The 20,307-nt window shown below is 36.9% G+C and overlaps 1 protein-coding gene across 1 annotated transcript in view; it reads left to right on the top strand.

Moving 5' to 3' along the window:
- The window catches only part of BLNK (B cell linker), a 94,988-nt gene that overhangs the window by 58,419 nt on the left and 16,262 nt on the right, over nt 1–20,307 (top strand). The window contains exons 4-10 of the mRNA XM_068688156.1: nt 7,985–8,050; nt 13,993–14,049; nt 15,987–16,036; nt 16,813–16,853; nt 17,477–17,633; nt 18,814–18,983; nt 19,477–19,558. Of these exons, the coding sequence (XP_068544257.1) occupies nt 7,985–8,050; nt 13,993–14,049; nt 15,987–16,036; nt 16,813–16,853; nt 17,477–17,633; nt 18,814–18,983; nt 19,477–19,558 (623 nt within the window). The remainder of the gene's footprint in view (nt 1–7,984; nt 8,051–13,992; nt 14,050–15,986; nt 16,037–16,812; nt 16,854–17,476; nt 17,634–18,813; nt 18,984–19,476; nt 19,559–20,307) is intronic.

Below are 20,307 nucleotides of genomic sequence, written 5' to 3'. Positions count from 1 at the left end.
TCATGTTAGGACTAATTTGTGTCATAGATGTTTATGCCTTTACATGTTATGTGTTTTCACTTACTCCATCTGTGTTGGTAGCTAGTAAAAGTGAGTTTGACAGACTCTTTGAGAAGATTACCTAGAGGGCATGTGAAGAAGAAAAGTATAATCAATATTAAGCTTTTCTGTGCCTCTGTGTGTACCATGTAAACACACACCTGCTGTAATTATGTTTTTTGCTTTTAGACAAAATAGTGCATGATTGAATAACATCCTATTCTGCTCATTCTTCAAACTTAAAATATATATATATATATATATATATATATATATATATCTTGACAAAACTAAAATATTTATAGTCATTTCCTAATGTGCCTCTCATGAACACAGCAGAAGACTATTTGTTGTTCGTGCATCCTCTCAGCTAGGTGTCTATAATTGACTTCTCTTCATGAACATGCCTCTTTCAACCTTTCTTCAGAGCTTTGAGATAACTTTACAGATAAAGATCAAAGACTCTTTGCCTTGAGTTGATGGCTTGGAGTCTCAGGTTACCACCTCCAGCTCCAAAATGCCTCTTCTCCCACCATGAGAGGCATTGCAGGGGTTGGATAATGACAAGCTCCCAGAGTGCATATGTGGCAACAGCACCCTATCCCAGACCAACAGCAACTGAAGCAGTTTATCTGACTGCACCTCAAGAATTCAGCTATGTCTGTATACATTGTATACACACACCAGCCATGGAAAACACCAGCTGCCACCCAGCCAGCTGATGCCAGTCTGCATTTCCTTGCAAGGAAATTGCTCTCCCGCTGTTCCAGGTAGCATTGTGGTGTGTGCATGTGGACATCTGAAGTACCTGAAGGAGGCCTAAAGAGCTGAAATAGATGCTTTTTATACTTGGGATTCTCGTTTTGCTTTTGGCTGAGCTACCAGAAAGGAGGTGAAAGGGGAGAATTGTTTTATGCAATTAATTGGGTTGGTTTAAATGAACAAAACTAGCAAGTAATACGAAACTACATCTTACAAAGCTCTCACTCAGATTAAAGATCTCAGTGAGCTTTCGGAAAGACCATGCCAGCGATCAGACGTTGCTGGAAGCCTACTACTGTATGTAGTTTGAGAATATATCGTGCAAGATAAGAGCTTCAAGCTGTCAAAATCTCAAGTAGTACTCCTGCAAATACGCTTCTAGGTGAGCAAGTTTTCCCCTCCAGCAAGCAGGAGTCTTCCTCTTTGTTCAGAAACAATAACTTTCTTTCTTAATTTTGTCACCTGCATGCCCGTTTATAAAACTAAAAGCTAGTGGAAACACAAAATAAAGAGCAGCTGGGCAGACCATGGTGGAATAACTGAGCTGTGGGGAACAGTAAAGGTTGGGGCTGGGTGTGCTGTTCTCAAGTTTCACACTTTCATTTTTTATTTTTTTTAATAACAAGGGTAGGTATAGTAGTTTTTTCCTTTTTTTGTTGTTCTTTATTTTTTTGGTTTTCATCTTGTAATAACTTAACTTTTGTTCTCCAAATTCCATTATATTCTTCTAAGCTTTCTATTTTATTTTTTGTGGATCCTTTCTGTAAAACTTTTTAGCCAAAGCTTAAAATGTTAAAGCAAGGGGTTTTGTTGGGAATTTTTGTTGTTGTTTTCTTTAACTTTAAGCTTGTACCTACTAAATCCCATTCTTCCACATTTCTAATGCTAAGCATTTGAATTTGCCTGGAAAAGAAGAAATTTTTTATTTTTTTTATTTTTTGCTTTACTTGATCTGTTACGCAGCTTTTCTCACAGCAAAGATGAGGGGTACATCCAAAATGAATCTTTCTTGGTTGAAGTAACTGGAGGTAGTTTATCTTCAAAAAAGAGGCTTTCTAGACACAGAACTACAGAGTGCATTGTCAGTGAGAAACAGCCTTACCCAAAATGGTGTCAGAACTTAACCCAGAGTGCAACCTGACTGATTTAAAATGTGATTTTTATGTATTATTTTGAAGCCAGTTCAACTTTATCCATTAAAAATCTGAGTTTAGGAAGAGAAAGAGTATGCAGGTCAATTAATATTGAATGTATTGATAGTGCTTAAAGCTTCCCCTACAGATCTTCTGTCTGAAAACATTCTATTCAAAATTCTGCCCCTTTTCAACTAAAGGAACTTTTCCCAGAGTGCAGATAGGGATTTCTCAAGAGGCACAACTTGATAATTCAGACAGCCTTGGAAGTGCCAAGAATTTAAGAAGGTATAATTCTAGTCCTCCAGATAAACAGAAGTATGCTCATAATATAGAAGACTTCCTGTGAACCATTTAAAACTGGTTTTTGTTTAGCTGCCACTCCCTACTGACACTGCAGTCAGCCCTGTTTCCAGAATCATCATCAGCACCACTCCCAATTTCAAGTGCACATGTCTGTGCTTACAGCCAGATGCACTAAAGCAGCAGTGCCCTCTCTTCCTACACAGGAGGCTCTGTGGTGTTTTCATACAGCAGAGCAGTGTCCTTTGCTATGTGCCTTCCCTCACCACAAAACGAAGCAAAGTGTACAAATTACTGACAGTGTGTGCATGCTGGAGGTTCAAAGTACCGGATTCACTGCACACAAAGATGAAGCTTACTCTCGGTTCCCAGGAGCATGGGGAGATCATTAATGCTCTGAACTGCCTACCCTCTCCCCTCAGGTCTCTCTGGGAGAAGGCTGACAAAATCCCAATGTCTTTATCTTTTCCTGAGCACACATCTTGGAATTGAACAGGAAAACAAAAGGCAGACTTGAGCCTGCCTAAATGTCTCCCGGATACTGTAGGGTGGCACACATCTTGGTTAGGGTTACAAAAGCTCTGTGCACAAGCAAAGGGCTCACTAAAGAGATTTCTGGAGGTGCAGATGATCTTCATGGTCTTTCTAAATAAAGTATGTACACGTATATATGCAGAAACGTGAAGATGTTTAAAATGCTAGTAGTTAAAATCTATCAAATTCATCAAACTGGTGGGAGAATTACTGATAATGTGGAACTGTCTGAAATCAAGACAAATTCCGCTTTCTCATGTCAATGGGCTCTATATCACATCTCATTGTTCTTTGAGTTATTTATACTTTCTTCTATTATTTTAAGCTTGGAAAGCTTTTGTGGGATAACTTATATGCAAGAGCGTCAAAAGCTTCTATCTGATTTCCAAGTACATAGATGTGTCATAGGCCAGGCCTATCCATTGCCCTTCACTTCGCATACATTCCTCATGTGCTGAGCTGTGATCAGATCAAAGAGAGGGTGGTTTTGTTTCATTTTATTTTATCTCAAGGCAGCTCTGAGCTCAAGGCAGTCCTTGAACACAGGTGGGTGTTTTGTGACACAGCAAATCCTTCTTTCTGGATGTATTGTATTTGCAGTGGTAAGCCTTTCTGGCTTTCTTTACATATGTATCACAACTAGTGACTCCTTTTTCACAACGTCAGATAATCCTGAATTGCTAGAGGTCAAATTTGATAAGATAAGAAAAATAGGCAAGAGAGGACTAAAAGTGTCATCTTCTAGAAAGGTTTATTCCAAGACTTAAAAGGAAAATTTCCTTTTAAGGATGTACTCCCAGACATACTTTTTATTATACTGGACTCATTCTTTCCAAATCTTATCTCCAAGATGGACTGATTTCTACTAAAATCTTTTTTCAGTGCTTGCATTACTTTAGTGAGGTGGGGAAAAAACTGCATTTAGCATTGCGTGTTTTACTAAGTAGGGAATTCAGAATCAAGAAACCTGAGTTTAAACTTCAATCTTTCATTTAAATATTGCGCTGATTGGTGACTACCTTTCTAGAATATGGGAATTTGCCTATATCAAAAGAGTAGGGCAAGTATAAAGTACGATGTTGATGGACTTCTCTGAACCCATAAAGCCATGGAGTTTCTACCCATAGGAGAGCACAAAGACATCATAGGCCCAGGCAAGAGCAGCTTTACCCCTGACGTAACACTTCAGCTATATTCACAAGGCTCAAACCAGAACAAGAAAATAGGCCAGGTTTATTTCCATACAATTTTGTGTATACTTTTTTTTTCAGCCAGTAGAGAAATCTATTTCTGGTACAAGTAAATAATTGTTGTCTGCTAAGTACATAAATACCTGTTTCACTTGACACCTTTCTACCAACTACTAATGCTCTTTGTTGGGCTCCAACAATGAAGATTTAAAAAAATAATAAATCTGCCTTCAGTATCCTAACAACCCAAGTGAGAACAGAGCTGTTGAAAGGAGAAAAACTAAAATTTGAGAGGCTCTATCCAGTAGCTACAATAGTCAGTCAGGACAATGATTCAGTCAGGAGGGAGTTAGCACCTCTAACAGGTCTGATCTATATACTGAACTGTTTGGCTGCCCTCCACTGTGAAACTGTAAAATACAACTTTAAGTGGAGAGAAGTTAGAGTCGAAGGACTCATTGAACAGTCCTATTTGTTATTCCCTCCAACAGGTAGAATTTCTAATATATTTCTTAGAAACATAAAACTTTTTAGAAGCACTTAGAGCCAAGACTTCCCAATTTCTCATCTGCATGCTTACTATCAGCAATAACTGCAGAACTTTGAAAAGCTATTGTGTGTGCAAGGAGTTCCTGATCAAAGGGTCTCATCCAGTCATAATTGACTTGGATCTCAAAATAGGTATCTATTTCCGAAAAGTGTTTTTCAAAGATCAACAGTGACATAGGCTACACCTCTATCTGCAAGTCCAATTTTACATATAAAAAAAAAAAATAATTCAACTGAAGTTGAATGAAGACTTGGTTCTTGTAGTTAAGAAACAGCTCTTAACTTTAATCTCTTAATTATCTTTCACTACAATGCAAGATTTGCTGCTTATTTTAATTTACAGTCTTAGCTAGCTGAGGGCCTTGAATGAAACATTGAAGTACCTGTTCATCCCAAGAGAACAACTGGAGAATAATCACTAGTTGTTAACAAGATCCTGATTCAGAAGTGTTGTGAAGAATTGTAGTTATGTACTTAAGGCAAGGACTGTCTACATCAGGCCATGGTAGACTCCATATCCTGGATACTCTCAGGGCTGTTGTTCTAATGAGGTGTACTGTGGCAAGAACTTTTTACTGAAGAAATTTTCTTATGTAAAGAAAAGTATTTGAGAGACAGACAAAGTGTTTGAGAACAAGTCGATATGTAGATAGAGGCAACACAGGTGTATGAATGCCCTTCTGTGCTTCACTTTCCTTATTGCTCTGGAATGACTTTCAGGCTTGGGTCAGTGACCCCTAAGAGTCTTCTTCAATAACTTTGTTTTGCCTTTCATATTTTCTACTGTCCCTCTAAAATCACCAGTCAGACAGATGGCTCTGTAAAACTTTCACATGGTAGCATTATATCAGCTTTCATCTCAAGAAATCTCAGCCTTTGTTCGCAAACTGACCAGACTGGTTTTTGCAGCTTGTTCAACTTCATCAGTCAAAGGGGATTCCACTTGAGCTGGAGATCATCCATGCCTGATGACTTTCTACACTCACCACTATTTTAGTGCATTGCTTACGTCCACAGGCTTGATGCAATTTAAGCTGTCTAGTGGCAACAAACTAGGTATTATAGCAACTCATGTGAGAGCTACATGTATGTGACTTTAAGAAGTGGAAAAAAAATCATGAATGTGTGTTAGATACTCCCTAATTTATCACACTTTTTAGTTACAAAATAAAATGGCTTCAGGAATTTGATTATGCAAAGTTAGAAATGTTCTGGTTTCACCTGCATGCAGAAAACCATCTGTGCCGGTAGCAGGACCAGCAACTGTCTTCAATATAAATGCCTCTTCTTAAAAATAAGAATATGTATTAAAATGTTATTTAAAATTTATTCACTGCACATGTGACACTAGTGATAGTCTAATTCATCTAAATATGATCAAATTAAAAACAAAATGTTCTGGGAACTTGTAGTTATAACTTTTGGGGTGGGTTTTATTTTTTTGTTGGTTTATTTTTTCAGAGCCAAGGTGACAGTATGACATAAAATCATTCACATGAAAAATGAAATTTTTTTTCAAAGTATAGCCATAATTTTACCATTGTAAAGATATATATGAATGTCAGAGATGAGTAATAAGCAACATTCAGATCTCAATTTAAACTTAAATTTTTGGTTTGGGCCCTATTTCTAACAAACAATAAATACTGGAGGAAAAACAACTGATTCTTATATGTTTTTTTAATTAAATGCTGCCAAACCTTTTTTGAAAATGATACAAACACTTAAAAAGAATCACTTTTCACAAACTAGAACTAAAACATTTAAATCTCCTCTCTCTATTCTCTTTCCATGCTTTTTGTTACTTTTCATTTGTAAGCTCTGCTGGGCCCCAGCTGAGGCACAAAACTGAAAGTCAACTGCAGAAGGTGGCTATCTGTGATATTTCAAACATGAACAGAAGCTGAATTTATTGGGGGGGGGGGGGGGTGGAGAAAGACACACAAATCCAGAAGATCTAAGATCTTCACCCCCAGATTTGCATATTTAATTAATTTGGTTAGTTCAGATAATAATGCAGACTTTTTCTCACAGGTATAGTGTATTATTGCAAGAAAGCTCTAAATATTTTTCTGGGCATCTGTGTCTCACATCTATAAGTAATTTTATATATATAAATTAATAGTATGAGCTTTGAGCAAAAGTTAAAAGATACGCTTGTGATTTGCTTGTCAGTTATTCTCATGTGGGTTTTTTTATTAGTTGAGAATCTAAAAAAAAATAGGTTGAATGGCTTTTTCAGTAAAGTTGTGCAAAGACTGAGGCTCTAGCAATACCCTTTATGTATCAGATATGACCCGTGACCTTCACATTTAATTCCAATTTCCTTTGAAAAATTTATTTTAATTTTTAAGAGAGAGCTCCAACTGCCAATGATGAAGATGGAAGATAGCAAAGCTCTACGTGTTACCAAAGCTTCTGCATATTAAGGCTTCAAGTTTAAAGAAAGCCTTAAAAAAGGGCAAGAAAGCTTTGATGTTTTTACTTGTCTTTGTAAGCAAAGCTTCCAAGATTCTGTTGGTAGCCTGATCTTGCATCAAAGATGAGGTAGGCAAGACTAAAACATAGAATAGCATAGACAACTTATAATGAAGAGTGCAAGGCAGAATTTATAAAAAGTCCTTTTTGAAAAAATCATTGCTGCTTTGTTGATTGAGTTAAAATCTTCGGCTTGGGTCTAAGAAAAGATACTTTAATTTAGGTGAACTGGAAGAATGTACTGTGCAAAGAAACTAGAAATATGTATGCTTTCTATAAGAGCTTCTAGGAAGATCAGAGCTCTAACATGTTTCACTAAACCTTCACATTATAAACTTGTACCTGCTGGCTGAAAAAAAAAAATAGAATGAGATATTAATTTAAATTGCCTTGATTACAAATAATTTTTTAATGAGGTCAGTGCAGTTGATGAGTTAAAAACAATCTTTGATTCTAGATATCAGTCCATGTAACTCCTGGAGTCCTGAGATCATCAGTTTTCACAGCTCAGTCACAGATACTGTAACGTTTTTTCAGATGGCCTAAGCCTAGCAATGTATCGTTTTCCCCTCTCCTGTTATAACTTCAAACACTATGGGATACTGCCCTCGTAAGAAATGACTTGTGTAAATCAGAAATTGGAGAGTATGTCAGTTCTGAACAATATGCTAACATTGAAATATTCTAACCTGTTAGTTGATGTTCTTTCGTGATGCACTTGCTCTTAAATTGATCATTTAAACTGCACTGAATTGTTTTAAGGAGACGGATAACAAAAATCATGCCAAAGAGCTCCCTTAAAAAGGGATGGAAACTTTACAGAATTTATTTTAGCAACTGAAGTACTTATCAAGCATTCATGAAGCAGTTTTTGATGTGCGAAATATTACTGGAAAGAAAAGAACTGTATATATTGCCTGTGTTTTTCTTAATTTATGTAAATGGGTGTTCAACCACATGGTAATTTTAAGGCTGATGTTGTTCCATATCTTGCAGGAAGCTTCAAAAGATGGTTCACGACATCAAGAAAAATGAAAGTGGGATAATAAACAAATTCAAAAAGTAAGTTTGCAATACAACTTCTAGTTTTCTCTATTTGTGGAAATTCAGGTTAAACCGTTATAACATTATGCTAGTAGTGATGGGACCATGTTATTCTGGAAGGATGTACTTCAGTGTATGTAAAAAAGTTCAGTCCAAACTGTGACATCAGAATTATTATTAAGAGTTTCGTGAAGTGGCTGCAGAACTGGCCTCCAAAGGGAGGCTGTTTCATAGCACTGAAAATCAGTATTTGGGTGGAACACATTTTTGTTGTATATTCTTGGGATTGAGCAAAACTTGTTGTTTGGGTGTGTGCCTTTCTCATCTAGCCACTAGTTAGGCTACCTGCTGCAATTAACTTTTAATTTGAGCTCCACCTTGAACTAAATGGTCAGACATAACACTTAGAATTGCTATTAAAATGTTAAATCCTCCTGTTTTTCAGTCACATAAAACAAAATCCACCATTACCTAACAACATCCTTATTCCAGTAAGAAGCACTAACCAGCATAAATATTGATGTCACGTGCATAGGAGTATTATAAAATATTCATGTGTTTTTATACATAGAAAGAAATTCCAGTAATTCTGCATCCTTGTCAGATGAATACCCTATTCAGTTTCCAGTCAAACATCTATTCAAACCAATTAACTATTTAGCTCACTACTTCTTCTTAATGCAATAGCTCATTTGCATTGAACTTCCATTTGGATGTGATTTTCTCATTCAGATGTCTTTCTTCACGTGGGTCACTGGCTACAAAAGTACTGAGTACTTCTAGAAGTTAATTAGTACACAGTATCTACAGTGTTTCCATGAAGACTATATTAAATTCTAGAAATACAGCTCTCGCCCATAAAAGGCACTTAAAAATGCTTCTAAAAACTGTTCTTAGAGTGACCGTGATGGCTACTTCTAGGTATCTGCGAAGCAGTCAGTAGGCTGGTGGGAGAAGCAGAAGGGCTCTGCCTGGTATGGCTATACTGGAGCTTTGGGAAGCCAGGCAGGCTGATGCTCTTAGTGCCTGTGGGGCAGCCCCTAACCTGGGCAGAGGAGGTGGGGAGGCACTTACAGGAGCAACAGCCACCACCTCTCCCTCTCAGTTACCCAGCAGTACCCTTAGCCCACCTTTGTGGCCTCTTTATCACAGCTCTGCTTCTTTCCACAAGTCCTGAGCAGGCTGGGATTGTATCACCATATATATATCAGAGATTCTTGAGACTGGTCGCCCATCATTCACCCACCACCCCTCATATCTTCTTTCACTCTAGCAATCACTCTGCAATGCACAGTGAGTCACAGTCACATGGTTTGTATACTTCCACATGAGCACAAAAGCACATTTTCCCTTAAAATGACCATCTTTCAACTACTTGAATCTTCAATTTTACCTAAGCATACTTTTCTTGTCAACACAGTGCGTGTGTAAAAAGATCACTGTGTTTAGAGATCTGTCTGCCAAAAACTTGTTGTTTCACTCAGGACCAGCTCACAGGAATTGCTTAGAGGCTGAGAAGGCTTTTGGTGGTCTTGGTTTTCGTTGGTTGGTTTGGTTTGGGGGTGAGATGGGGGTGTGGTTGCTTTATAATAAGAGATAAATTACTACTGTGAAGTAGAAAGCTAAGTATAGTTAATAATGTTGCAGTGGGTCCAGTGCAAATGTCCCAGAGAAAAGCAGATGGCAGAAACAACAAAAAATATCTTAAGTTTGTAATCTAAGGCCAAAAAAAGTGTTCCATAGTTGCCCAGACATGAATTTTGCTGCTCATCAGTATTTCTCTGTGTGTCCTTCCCAGGAGTAAGAGAGTAAGAGGGGAAGGATAGATAAGGGAAAAATAACAAGAACTAAATGCAGCTGAAGCTGGGAAGGTCAGAGGTGCCATTGTTAAATGTCAGATATAAGATAGCTGCTATAATGTTGCAATACTTTGATTCTCTCAAGATTTAAAAAAAAAAAAATCCACAACAAGAGCAGGCTTATAAAAAGTCTATTAATGTATGACTAGCACAAAGCTCACATTCTACCTCCTCCAGCTATGAGAATACAAATGTATTCTCATACAAATGTATTCTCATTGAAAATGAGATGTAAAAAAATACATATAATAATCTTTTGGAGACCTCTGTGGTGCAGCTGAGTTATTAATCTCATCTGTAGTTGTGATTGTTTTTTTAAACAGTAATTCTCACATTTGCACGTGACTTAAGAACTCAAGTCTTTAACCCAGCATATAATGAGACTGGCAATAAAACCATGAGTTGGCAACACTGATAAGGATATATACAACACATATCAAGCTTGGCAGAATTAGAACTGGCTGTATTCCTCTGAATGCGCCCTTTGGGGGCTTTTGATTAGGTTTTAGTATATGTTTATTTCTTAAAAAAAAAAAAAAAAAAAAAAGTGGTTATCCAGTTATCACTTCTTCCAGTTCAGTCATATGATTATTTATGATTATTTTATTACATGTCAAAGACATAAAAAATAACTAGAGCAGGGAAAAATATTAAAAATGGCTTTATGTAGCACAGATTTGCAACTTATACAAAAACATAAATCATTTTTTGGCTCAATTTCAAATCTCTTATAATTGGAAAAAAAATGTATAGCAACCAAGTAATGTACTTGCTTATCCCAAGCCCAAAGCTGTCATATGCAACATGTTTACTGTAAGCCTCTGGCTTACAGTAAATATGTATCCATGTGTATTCCATCTTCCAATGGAAATTGGAAGAACGTTCAAGGACTCTTGGAAGACATTTGACTTATCACTGTTTAAGACACTTCTAAAATCTGGATTGGTTCTTGATTATGGAGAAAAGTTCCTGCATCAAATGTCTTATTCTTCAAACTAGTTCATCTTCAGGGTGAGGGTGAGGAGGGTTGTGTCTATCATCTTGTGTCTTAAAGTTTTCCATAAAACTTTTTTTTTACGACAGCGGTCGTAAAATAGAACTACAGATAGTTTCTTTGTTGCTTAAAAGTTCCTGTTGTGTATTCTGCAGTCTGACTCAAAATTTTATGACAGTAGAAGTAAAGATATTGCCCACAGGCTAACGTTCACCTGCTTGTCTTTAATAATATGCAAAACTGTTCCCAGTACTGCAGACCCAGTTGCTGTGCAGATCATGATGTCAATGAATACAATCATGATTGTAGTCAGGTGCAGAAGAATCAATAGGGATAGCCAAAGTTGAATAAATGGTGAGAGGGTGCCAGGCATTTTTTTGTATTTCTATCTTTGGTAACACAAACCAGGAAAGTAAGAAAGATTGATAGATTTTACTGTGACGGATGGCTGCCTATTTGAAACCCACTGTGAAGACAGCACTCATCTGGAAATCATAAGCTCCTAGCATCAAGGCTTGTTCAGAAGAATCCTAATTCTGTTAAAGTCCATGCTAAAACTCAATTCGTACACAGCAAATTCAGAATTTCACCATAAAGTTTTTGTATATGATAATCTACTGTACTGAATCAGAAGCTAGAAGTTCAGGTCACTCACCCTCTTGCAGTATCACAACCTATCAAAACTTCCTTTGGAAAGCCATCAGAAATGGCTAAGATCATGCACCTACAGTTACTCAACTAACTGAGCACAATCCAGGTATGTCCATTTCTTGAAATCACATTTGCTAGATGACCTGAAGAATGGTATGAAGGTACTCTCATCTGCTTTACCCAAAGTCTTGGTTGGGTTACTTCAGATTTTTCTGGTCTATTTTCTTATACCACTTATAATTTGACCAGACACCTCCTTCCAGCCATAGGTGTGCCAGCTTAGGAGGGATCCATCACTTCCAAAATAGCAGTAACCTATTCCTACACCACTCCACTGGCTTGACATGTTCATGTCACATTGGGCATTTTAAACGGTAGAGCATTACTGCTGCAGTTCAATTTGATGGAGTGGATTAGGAAGCATTCACACAATCCTCTGTGGCAGGCATGCTGGGGACAATAACTTCAGGCAGAAGTTATTTTGTCACTAAATGTCTCTTCAACCTGCATTGCTGCAACTAGAAAATATCCATGATCAAACCCTTGGCAGAGGGAAAAAATAGTATTTTATGGACTAAACAGTGAGATAAAAGTACAAAACTGAGCTGTAGCAAGGTTAGAAAAAGAAACCAGGGAAAAGTGGAATACATAATTATGACTATTCTGAAGTAACACCAATTTCAACATGTAGCTGAATAGGAAGCTTTAAGTGTCAGTATGCTTGTTAATACAATATTCATCAAAATAAAGATAAATACAGCACAGCTATGTGCCATTTTACTCCAGAGCACTTTATAAAGAAAATGTGCAAAAGGATAGTAAGAACACTTTAAAAAGGGGAAAAAAAAAAGTTTCAGATGAATTTTACTTTGTACAGTCACCAGATACTTTAAAGCTAACAAACTATTCCACTAGGTCATGAGGCTACAGTTTAGGAAAAGTGTATCTGTCAGCTGGATTGCACCTGTTTGGAATTCTGCAAAAGCTTTGGGCAAAGTTCAATTAATTTATTATTTAATTACAAGTGGGATGATCTAGTATGCTAACTAACTTGAACTATAAATGCTTGTCTCAGCAAAGATGTCAGTATAATTTTTATAAATTCTATTTGGAAAAAAAATGTTCCCTAAGAATGTAACAGGCTGTGTTCAGAGGCTAACAGGAGAAGTTAAGGACTCTTGAAAATGAAGAGCTTTAGGCCACTTCTTAAAAGCTGGGGGGACTAAGTGGAAATGCTAGTGAAGAAATGCATCTGAAGGATAATTTATTGCTTTAAGTAAAATGCAACTGCTACATATATATGACTACATATATTTGATTACTTTTCTGGATGTAGCCTGTAAAAACAAATGCTGTTGGAGCAGGAAACCCAGACCTTTGCTGCCGTTCATTTTACAATTCTCTGCATAGTTGTGGAAGACAAAAAAAAAAAAAAAAAAAAAAGTGATATTAACTTGAAGTATGTGATTAATACCTGCAATTCTTATAGCATTCCTTACATGAGTAAAGTTAAGTACATGCCTAGATACTCTGCTGGATTAACCTCAGGATGTTGCAAAGGCAAAATCTCAGAATATATTGTTTTGTTTTTATGAAATAATTTACTCTTCTAAAAATTGTGAACTTTTGTACAGTACAACCTGTCCTTGTGCGAGCAGCATCAGACCTAACTACGTAAAATGCCTCAAATGCTACCTGGTTATTTGTTCAAGCTAATGACATATGTAGTAAGATGTGTTACATTGCTTTTTAAAATCTGTTAACCTACTCTCAAAAATGTATTTGGATTTCATTGAGACCTTTAGAACTGAAATTTCTCAGAGATATTTCAAATTCTCCAGAAAATTATTTTCTATTAAATTTTAGAGAAATTCAATGGAAACTTGAATTATTTAACTATGTTCTATCAAAGCTAGCACAGAGATGTTCCACCATCTGCAGTGCAGAGCTGGGTACCACTAAAATATTTTGCTTGAAAATTACGTTTACTATGATTTTACGTAATTCTGTTAAAAGCTGGTTAGGAAATCATCCTGTCTTCCATTTAGATATCTATGTTCAGTTGGACAGCATTCAATTGTTTCAGTTCTTTGTCATTTGGTTCAGTGGAACAGAACCAAGTCACTCTGCAAGCATCTGTGTAGAATTATATCAGTATCTGAAATAGCTAGGTATCAACTCCTTGGCATTGAAAGTGTCTTTTCAGCTTGCATTGTGGTTGCACAGTGGGTAAGATTTTGTCTCTTGCAAAATGAAGCTCCTATTGACTTCAGAAGAGTCTGGATTTCAGTTCTGGCACTCAGTAAATCATTCTGGTACAGTAAAAATTATTTTTAAGTGGATTTGAATTTGAGAATAAATAATGTATTTGAGGAGATTCTAACAAATTCAGATGTGGCCATGAACGATTTCAACTTTGACAGAAAAATGATTTCTTTTCTTCTATTGATATTCAGGTTCCAAAATGAACAAGTGGCCTTAATTTGCAAAACTGGGAAAGATACTTGGGATCGGTATGCTATTTCAGAGCTGCACAATGGCATGATAGGCTGCTTAGACACAGAGCTCTGTTCTGTGCTTTGTGTGCTTTCATTGTAACATATTTACATTTTCTGTCAGGGCCACTGCCAGGATTTACAGGACCTGGGACAAAGTTTTGAAGTTCTCTGCTTAGCAGTTGGAAATGTATAAAGTGGCTCAGGCCACATCCTTTATTTTCACTGTGACCCAGAGAGCCTCTTACTATTCCCTTAGTTCCATTATTTTCCAAGTATCCGTCATCTCTGAACAACTCAGGATAGACACATCACAGTTTGTTAATAGATTTTAGTCAACCCTCCTCTAAGAACTCAGATTTGGCCTGGCAGTGGCCCTGGGTTTTTCTTTCTAACATGCCTGTGCTAACCTGGAAAGAACACAACAGCAGGGCTGTTGAGAATGCTTTGTAATTTACTGTTTGTACACTAAGTTTATTCATGCTATGAGAAGCTAAAGACTAGATGGAGGAAGCTATCTTTTATTAGTATTGATGGTAACAAACAAAATTGGATAACATTTTGAAATGATGTGCTGGGATTTTTTTTATTTTTTCTGAGCTTTAGCAATGCCTGCACAGTTTGCTTATTGATTCATGCATGTGCATTTTTTGTGACTATCTGAGCAACAGAATTCCATGAATTCAACACTAGCCAAACCATTTCTGAAAACAGATGGGAAAGTTTGCAGGCTGATGTGGTAGTGCCAGTGTGCCACCATCCCGAGTCACATTGTTATCTGAACAAAGACAGCAAGCAGCGTGTTTCAGACCTAAATATTGAGTGTCAAATTGTAAAGCAAAATCTGTAGATATCACTATTGCTCAGAGGTCACAAGAAAACATTTTATATTCTTCGTGAACATTTTTTTTGTAAGTAACTTGCTTATTTTTGCCAATGAATAACATCAAGAAATTCCTTGTTAGGACCTGATTGAAGAATAAGTGAAGCCATCAATTCAGTGGGAAAAGATTCAGGTCTCTGGTGAGGTCTCATCAGTGCTACAGGGAAGCTGTTAGTTGGACTCTTCAAAGTGTCTTTTGAACACTTTTCAATGTAAATTGTATCAGTGCTTTTTGTTGCTATGAAAGTCAGAGTTTAGTTTGCTTCAGATGCATCAGTCTGGCCTGTAATATCACACATGCATAATTTGTTTAGACTGTGAACAAGATTTTTTTCTTGTATACAGGGTAATGTTAGAACATTAAGGAAACAATTGATATACCAACTGACCACATAATTCAGGTTCTTCTCTGGGCACCTGCAATTTAACAAACAGGAACATACATATATACTTGTATGTATAGCAACAAAGATCCTCTCGGGATTTAATTATCTTCTGATCCATTTGGTGTTGCAAATACCATTATAATAGCATTTACCAAAAAAGAGGCACAATGCCATAATGTAATAGCAAGTGGAAACAGAATCTGGCCCTGAGAGACCTGGAATATATTTCAACACTACTCAGAAAATAAATTCATAGAAAATGATATTTATAAAATATTAGTGGAGAGTAATGCACCGGTTTCTTACGCCATAGTCTTAGTAAACTCTGTGAGCTTAAACAGATTTTCATCTTGAGATAGATGTGCATTTATCTCTGGCACTTATGTTATCTGTTTCTGCTTGGAAATAAAGGGGGTGGGGGGGCAGGCAAGGAAACTGTTCTTTGAAAATAAATGTTCTTTGCCAAAAAGAAATCTCAGATTAGAAACTAATTTCTTATCTGTTCCTAGCTTTTCAAAGCATTCTCCTGTAGCTATTTGCTAAGCATCTGTGATGATAATCTATATTTCTTCAGCTGCAGGTGTCTTTTGTTACCAGCTTTTTTATGTGCCTGGCTAATGTTTCTTTCTATCGAGAAACATTAGATCTAATATTTCTTAGATCATAAATTTAATTATCATTTACAGGCTAAAAAAAAAACCTCCACCAAGTCTACCACGACGGGATTATGCTTCAGGTAAGGCTGGATTAATGGAAAATTTAAATTGTATGTCTGTATAGTTGATACCTACATGCCTAACAGCATTTCAGCTATATATTTCCTCTTAATTTGTCTTTAACAAGAGAACAAGACCTGAACAAGTGGATCACCTCAGAAGTCAGAATTTCTTGATACTTTTAACATGATAATATTGACATCATGAATTATCTTAAAGGACAGGTAGAACTATATTTGTTTATACAGCAATCAGTTTGTGCCCATTTTTGTATGTTAAGTTGTATTTTCATGGAAACAATGATATGAAAACAAGCAGAAAAGGACAATGTTTGGATGTTATCAGATATATGTTCCATGTTTAATGTAACCACTCAAATAACAATCTGTCTTGCAACTTTAACCAAGAAGCAAGAAACTGCAAGGCCCAGAGGTCAGAAATATTATGAAGAAATTGTTATTAATTGTTATGAAAAAAGTAATCCTATTTAAAAATGAGATGTGCTAGCAGGGTACATGCTCTGCTCTTCGGACTATGTGCAGATGACCATATTCTAATGCTTTCCCAACAGCTCTGAGACAATTTATCAAAACCAGACAAGCAGGCATTTAACATTTTCTATTCAGGCAAAAACAGATGTTTCTCTCAAGTGTTTAAGAAAACTTCAATACTATTTTTTTTATTTAAATATGATAGATGTTTGGTGGTTGTTGTTTTGTTTCTTTTAACCTATGCTTAAGACAAACGTTTATGTTCCATATTACATCTCCTTAAGTAACTCTACTCCTTGGTTTAGAACACGCAGACAATGAAGAGGAACAATGGTCAGATGACTTTGTAAGTACATCTCTTTCGGGTAGTGGAAGGTTACTATAGCAACAAGTTCAACACAAGCAATAATAAATGTTTATTTTTGAATCACCTACTTCTGGTTGAACTTAATGCTACTGAAATATCTTGTTTGTTACACCAGCGTTATTTATACTCATTCTTAGGTACCTTAATTTTTCATATTCAACTTAGGTACATATGAAAAATACTGTCTGTGATAGCCATGAATAGGTAAATGAATGGTATCATTTTGAAGGACTTTTCAAACTGAACAATAATTTCAAAATAGAAGGTATTGTTTTTGAGGAGGAAGAAAAAGCCAGTTCTTTCTAAAAATGAAAAAAATTTGATTAAAATCATAGAGTATGTTTGAATGAAGCAAGTTATCGTCATCTGCCACATAAAGTAATTGCCAGACCATACAGCTGTCACCCTGAGGTGACCTGTTCCCTTCTTGCTGGAGAGGGGGCAGGCAGGAGTGCCTGTTTGTTTGGAGAGGGTAATGTGCTTTCAAGGGTGCATTCTCATAATATAGTTAATTGTTTTCCTGTGAGGATATTTGTGTCATACAATGCTATGAAGTCATAAGTATGTTATGAAATGAGAAATGGTAAGTTCTCCTTTTCTAGGACAGTGATTATGAAAATCCAGATGACCACTCTGACTCAGAGATGTATGTGGTCCCCAGTGAAGAGAATCCTGATGACAGCTATGAGCCGCCTCCAAGTGAGCAGGAGAAAAAGAAAATTCCCTCTGCATTCCCTATTTCCAGGGGTGAATACGCAGGTAGTTATGGAAGCGTTGTCTACATCAGCTTGATAACTGCTTATTTATCAGTACCAACAAAGAAGTGGCCTCAAATGGACCAACTTATCCTTTCCTCAAGAGTTTGCTTTTATTTGGACAGTCAGGTCTTCAGCTTTCAGGGGATATGATTTGTTATTACTGCATGAAACGGGCTACTCTTGCTACTAGCAGAGCTTGGAGTTCTAATAGAATGTGTTCCAGAGACTTTGGCACCTAATAACTACAAAATTCAAGCAGAGGTATGGGATATATCACTAACTTAGCTCCAGGTTCATCTGCATATTTTAATGTGGGAGTTCATATTGAAGATTAAGCAAATTAGACTAAACTGGAGTCCCTTCCTAACCCTATTTGTAGCTCATATCATCCCAAAAGCAGTAAAAAAGAAGTCAAGGCAGCCCAAATATTCCTTCCATATTGTCCTTCGAGATTATTATTGAGGATAAATATCCTGAAAAACAGGATATTTATCATAAGCAAGATCATACTTATATCAGTCTATCATAAGAGCCTTCTTTCTTCCTATTTGGATTATTTTCAACCATGGGTGCATTGCACTGAAGTGAATGAAAGTGATCTTCAGTTAGGTGAAGATTTGGGCAATTGGGAAAAGAAACATCAGCATGATGCCTGCTTTCAATTTTTGGATGATACGAGACTGTCATTGGCAATAGAAAAGTCACCAACAGTGCTGTAACACCACCTATGTACTCCCAGAAGCTTATGAACACTGCTGACCCCTTAGAATGTCACCTCAGAGGACTTGGCATAATTTGTGTTTCAGTCCCATCCTTTGTGCGCTAACAGGTTTTTTTGTCCTGTTGCGCCAAGGTCACCAAGATCACACTGGCACAGGAAGTACTATCTAATGGACCATACCACGTGGCCACCACCTTTTCCCTAAGTTAGATGACTGTTCCTAGAACAGTCAGCATCTAGGCTCCCTCTGCATCCTGACATAGACGACTGGGTTGCTGCTACCCAGGGTGATGAAATAGGACCACTTTGCACACAGTTCTCATCAGGCTCTGCAGCCACTCAGGCTGCCTTTTCACCTAAGTTGCGGCCACAATGCAGATGTTTGCATAGGTGGTAGAAAACGGTCCAGAGGCTAATGAGTAATTTTGAATAAAACTGTTGTTTTCTTCCACATTAAAAGACAATCGTACCAGTCATCAGCAGCTTCCTCCCATGAACAAACCTCTCCCAAGCACACCCAGTCCAGCCTCGTCCAGACCAAACAAACCATCCAAGCCATCCCTGCTGTTGCCATCTCCTGCTGCAAAACCAAAATTACCACCGAAGCCCAAGGAGTGTAGTGATGATGAGGTAACGTTTCTAGATATACATGTTCTGACAGTTTAAATAATGGACCCCACACCAATCACATGGTAGACAGCAATGTCATGAACTTGTTTCTTTGTTCGTTTATATGGTACAAAATATTTTGTATATCACAAGCAGTAATCTGCAAGTACCATACTGATTCACAGTGGATATTTGCCTTAAATCGAGTATCAAAGAAGCCCCTTAGACCACAGAATAGTTTCTGTTCCAAGTTGAAGGCAATGGGGAGAGAGCAACCTCACGCACTAACCCCAGGACCAAAGGAAAGGCTTTTTTCCACCAGTCCTGAACTGGAGTTATTAGTTAAAACGTTTTCTGTCTTGGAGAATCCCATCTGTATATGATGATAAATGTCTGAAATGGCAGTCACTGTGAAATGGCAACTACTATGAGTTGCTGCCAGGGCTTCAGTCCCAACAGCTCATTGATCTGAGGGAGGTTTAACTGGTAAACTTTTGTCCTGCATTTCTTACAGGATAATTACATTGTGCCTGTGGACAATGATGATGATAACTATATTGAACCCACAGAAAGCAGTGTGTCAGTACCTGCAAAACGTGAGTTTTAGTTATTTAAGCTAATAATTGTTTATTACTTTGTTAGGAACAACAGTGGAAAAAAATGGGTCAAATTAATGTCTCTTTCTAGGGTTGAAAGAGCAGAGGTGCAGCTGTTAAGAGCTTGCAAAAAGGCAGTTGGGTCCTTTGGTCCATGACAAGGCCATGGCAAGTTATTTTTATTGGGAACCACTTATAATTCCTGCCTCTCTCACTCAGCTATTTCAAAGTCCTTCCTTGGTACGACCAAGAAGTTTTTCATGGTATGTGATCTCCTTCCTCATCCAAGGGAGCCACACCATTAAAATTCTCTGTTTGTTGAAGTGCCTCAGGAAAAGAACAAGCCTTTTTAGTTTTGCAGTAAATAAAGAGAGACTTTGATTCATTTTTTTACCTCTGTGTTTGAAGTATATTTAGCTGAAGAGTGAAAGTATTACAGTCCAGTGGTGAAAAGTAAACAGAGAGGAGTATTTAATTCTGCTCTGTGACATTACTGACAGTATCAAACCTATTCATCAAGGCAGGAATGCTGAATGTTGTTTCCCTTTTAAAATGAGAACTTCAGGCTGCTTCAGTTAATTTGTTCAAGGTTATCTGGCAAAAAAAAAAAAACTATCACTTGCATTTTCTTAATATTTATTCTTAATGTAAATGTTACATTGTTATTTTTAAAATGTATGTATGTGTGTATATATTTACACATATAAAAACATGTATACACACAAGTATTTATATATAAAATATGTTTT

Source organism: Anas acuta, chromosome 7 (assembly GCF_963932015.1).
Source record: "Anas acuta chromosome 7, bAnaAcu1.1, whole genome shotgun sequence".
NCBI classification, from domain to species: Eukaryota; Metazoa; Chordata; class Aves; order Anseriformes; family Anatidae; genus Anas; species Anas acuta.
The sequence above is the reverse complement of the archived record's forward strand: the minus strand, read 5'-3'. Positions and strand labels throughout refer to the sequence as shown.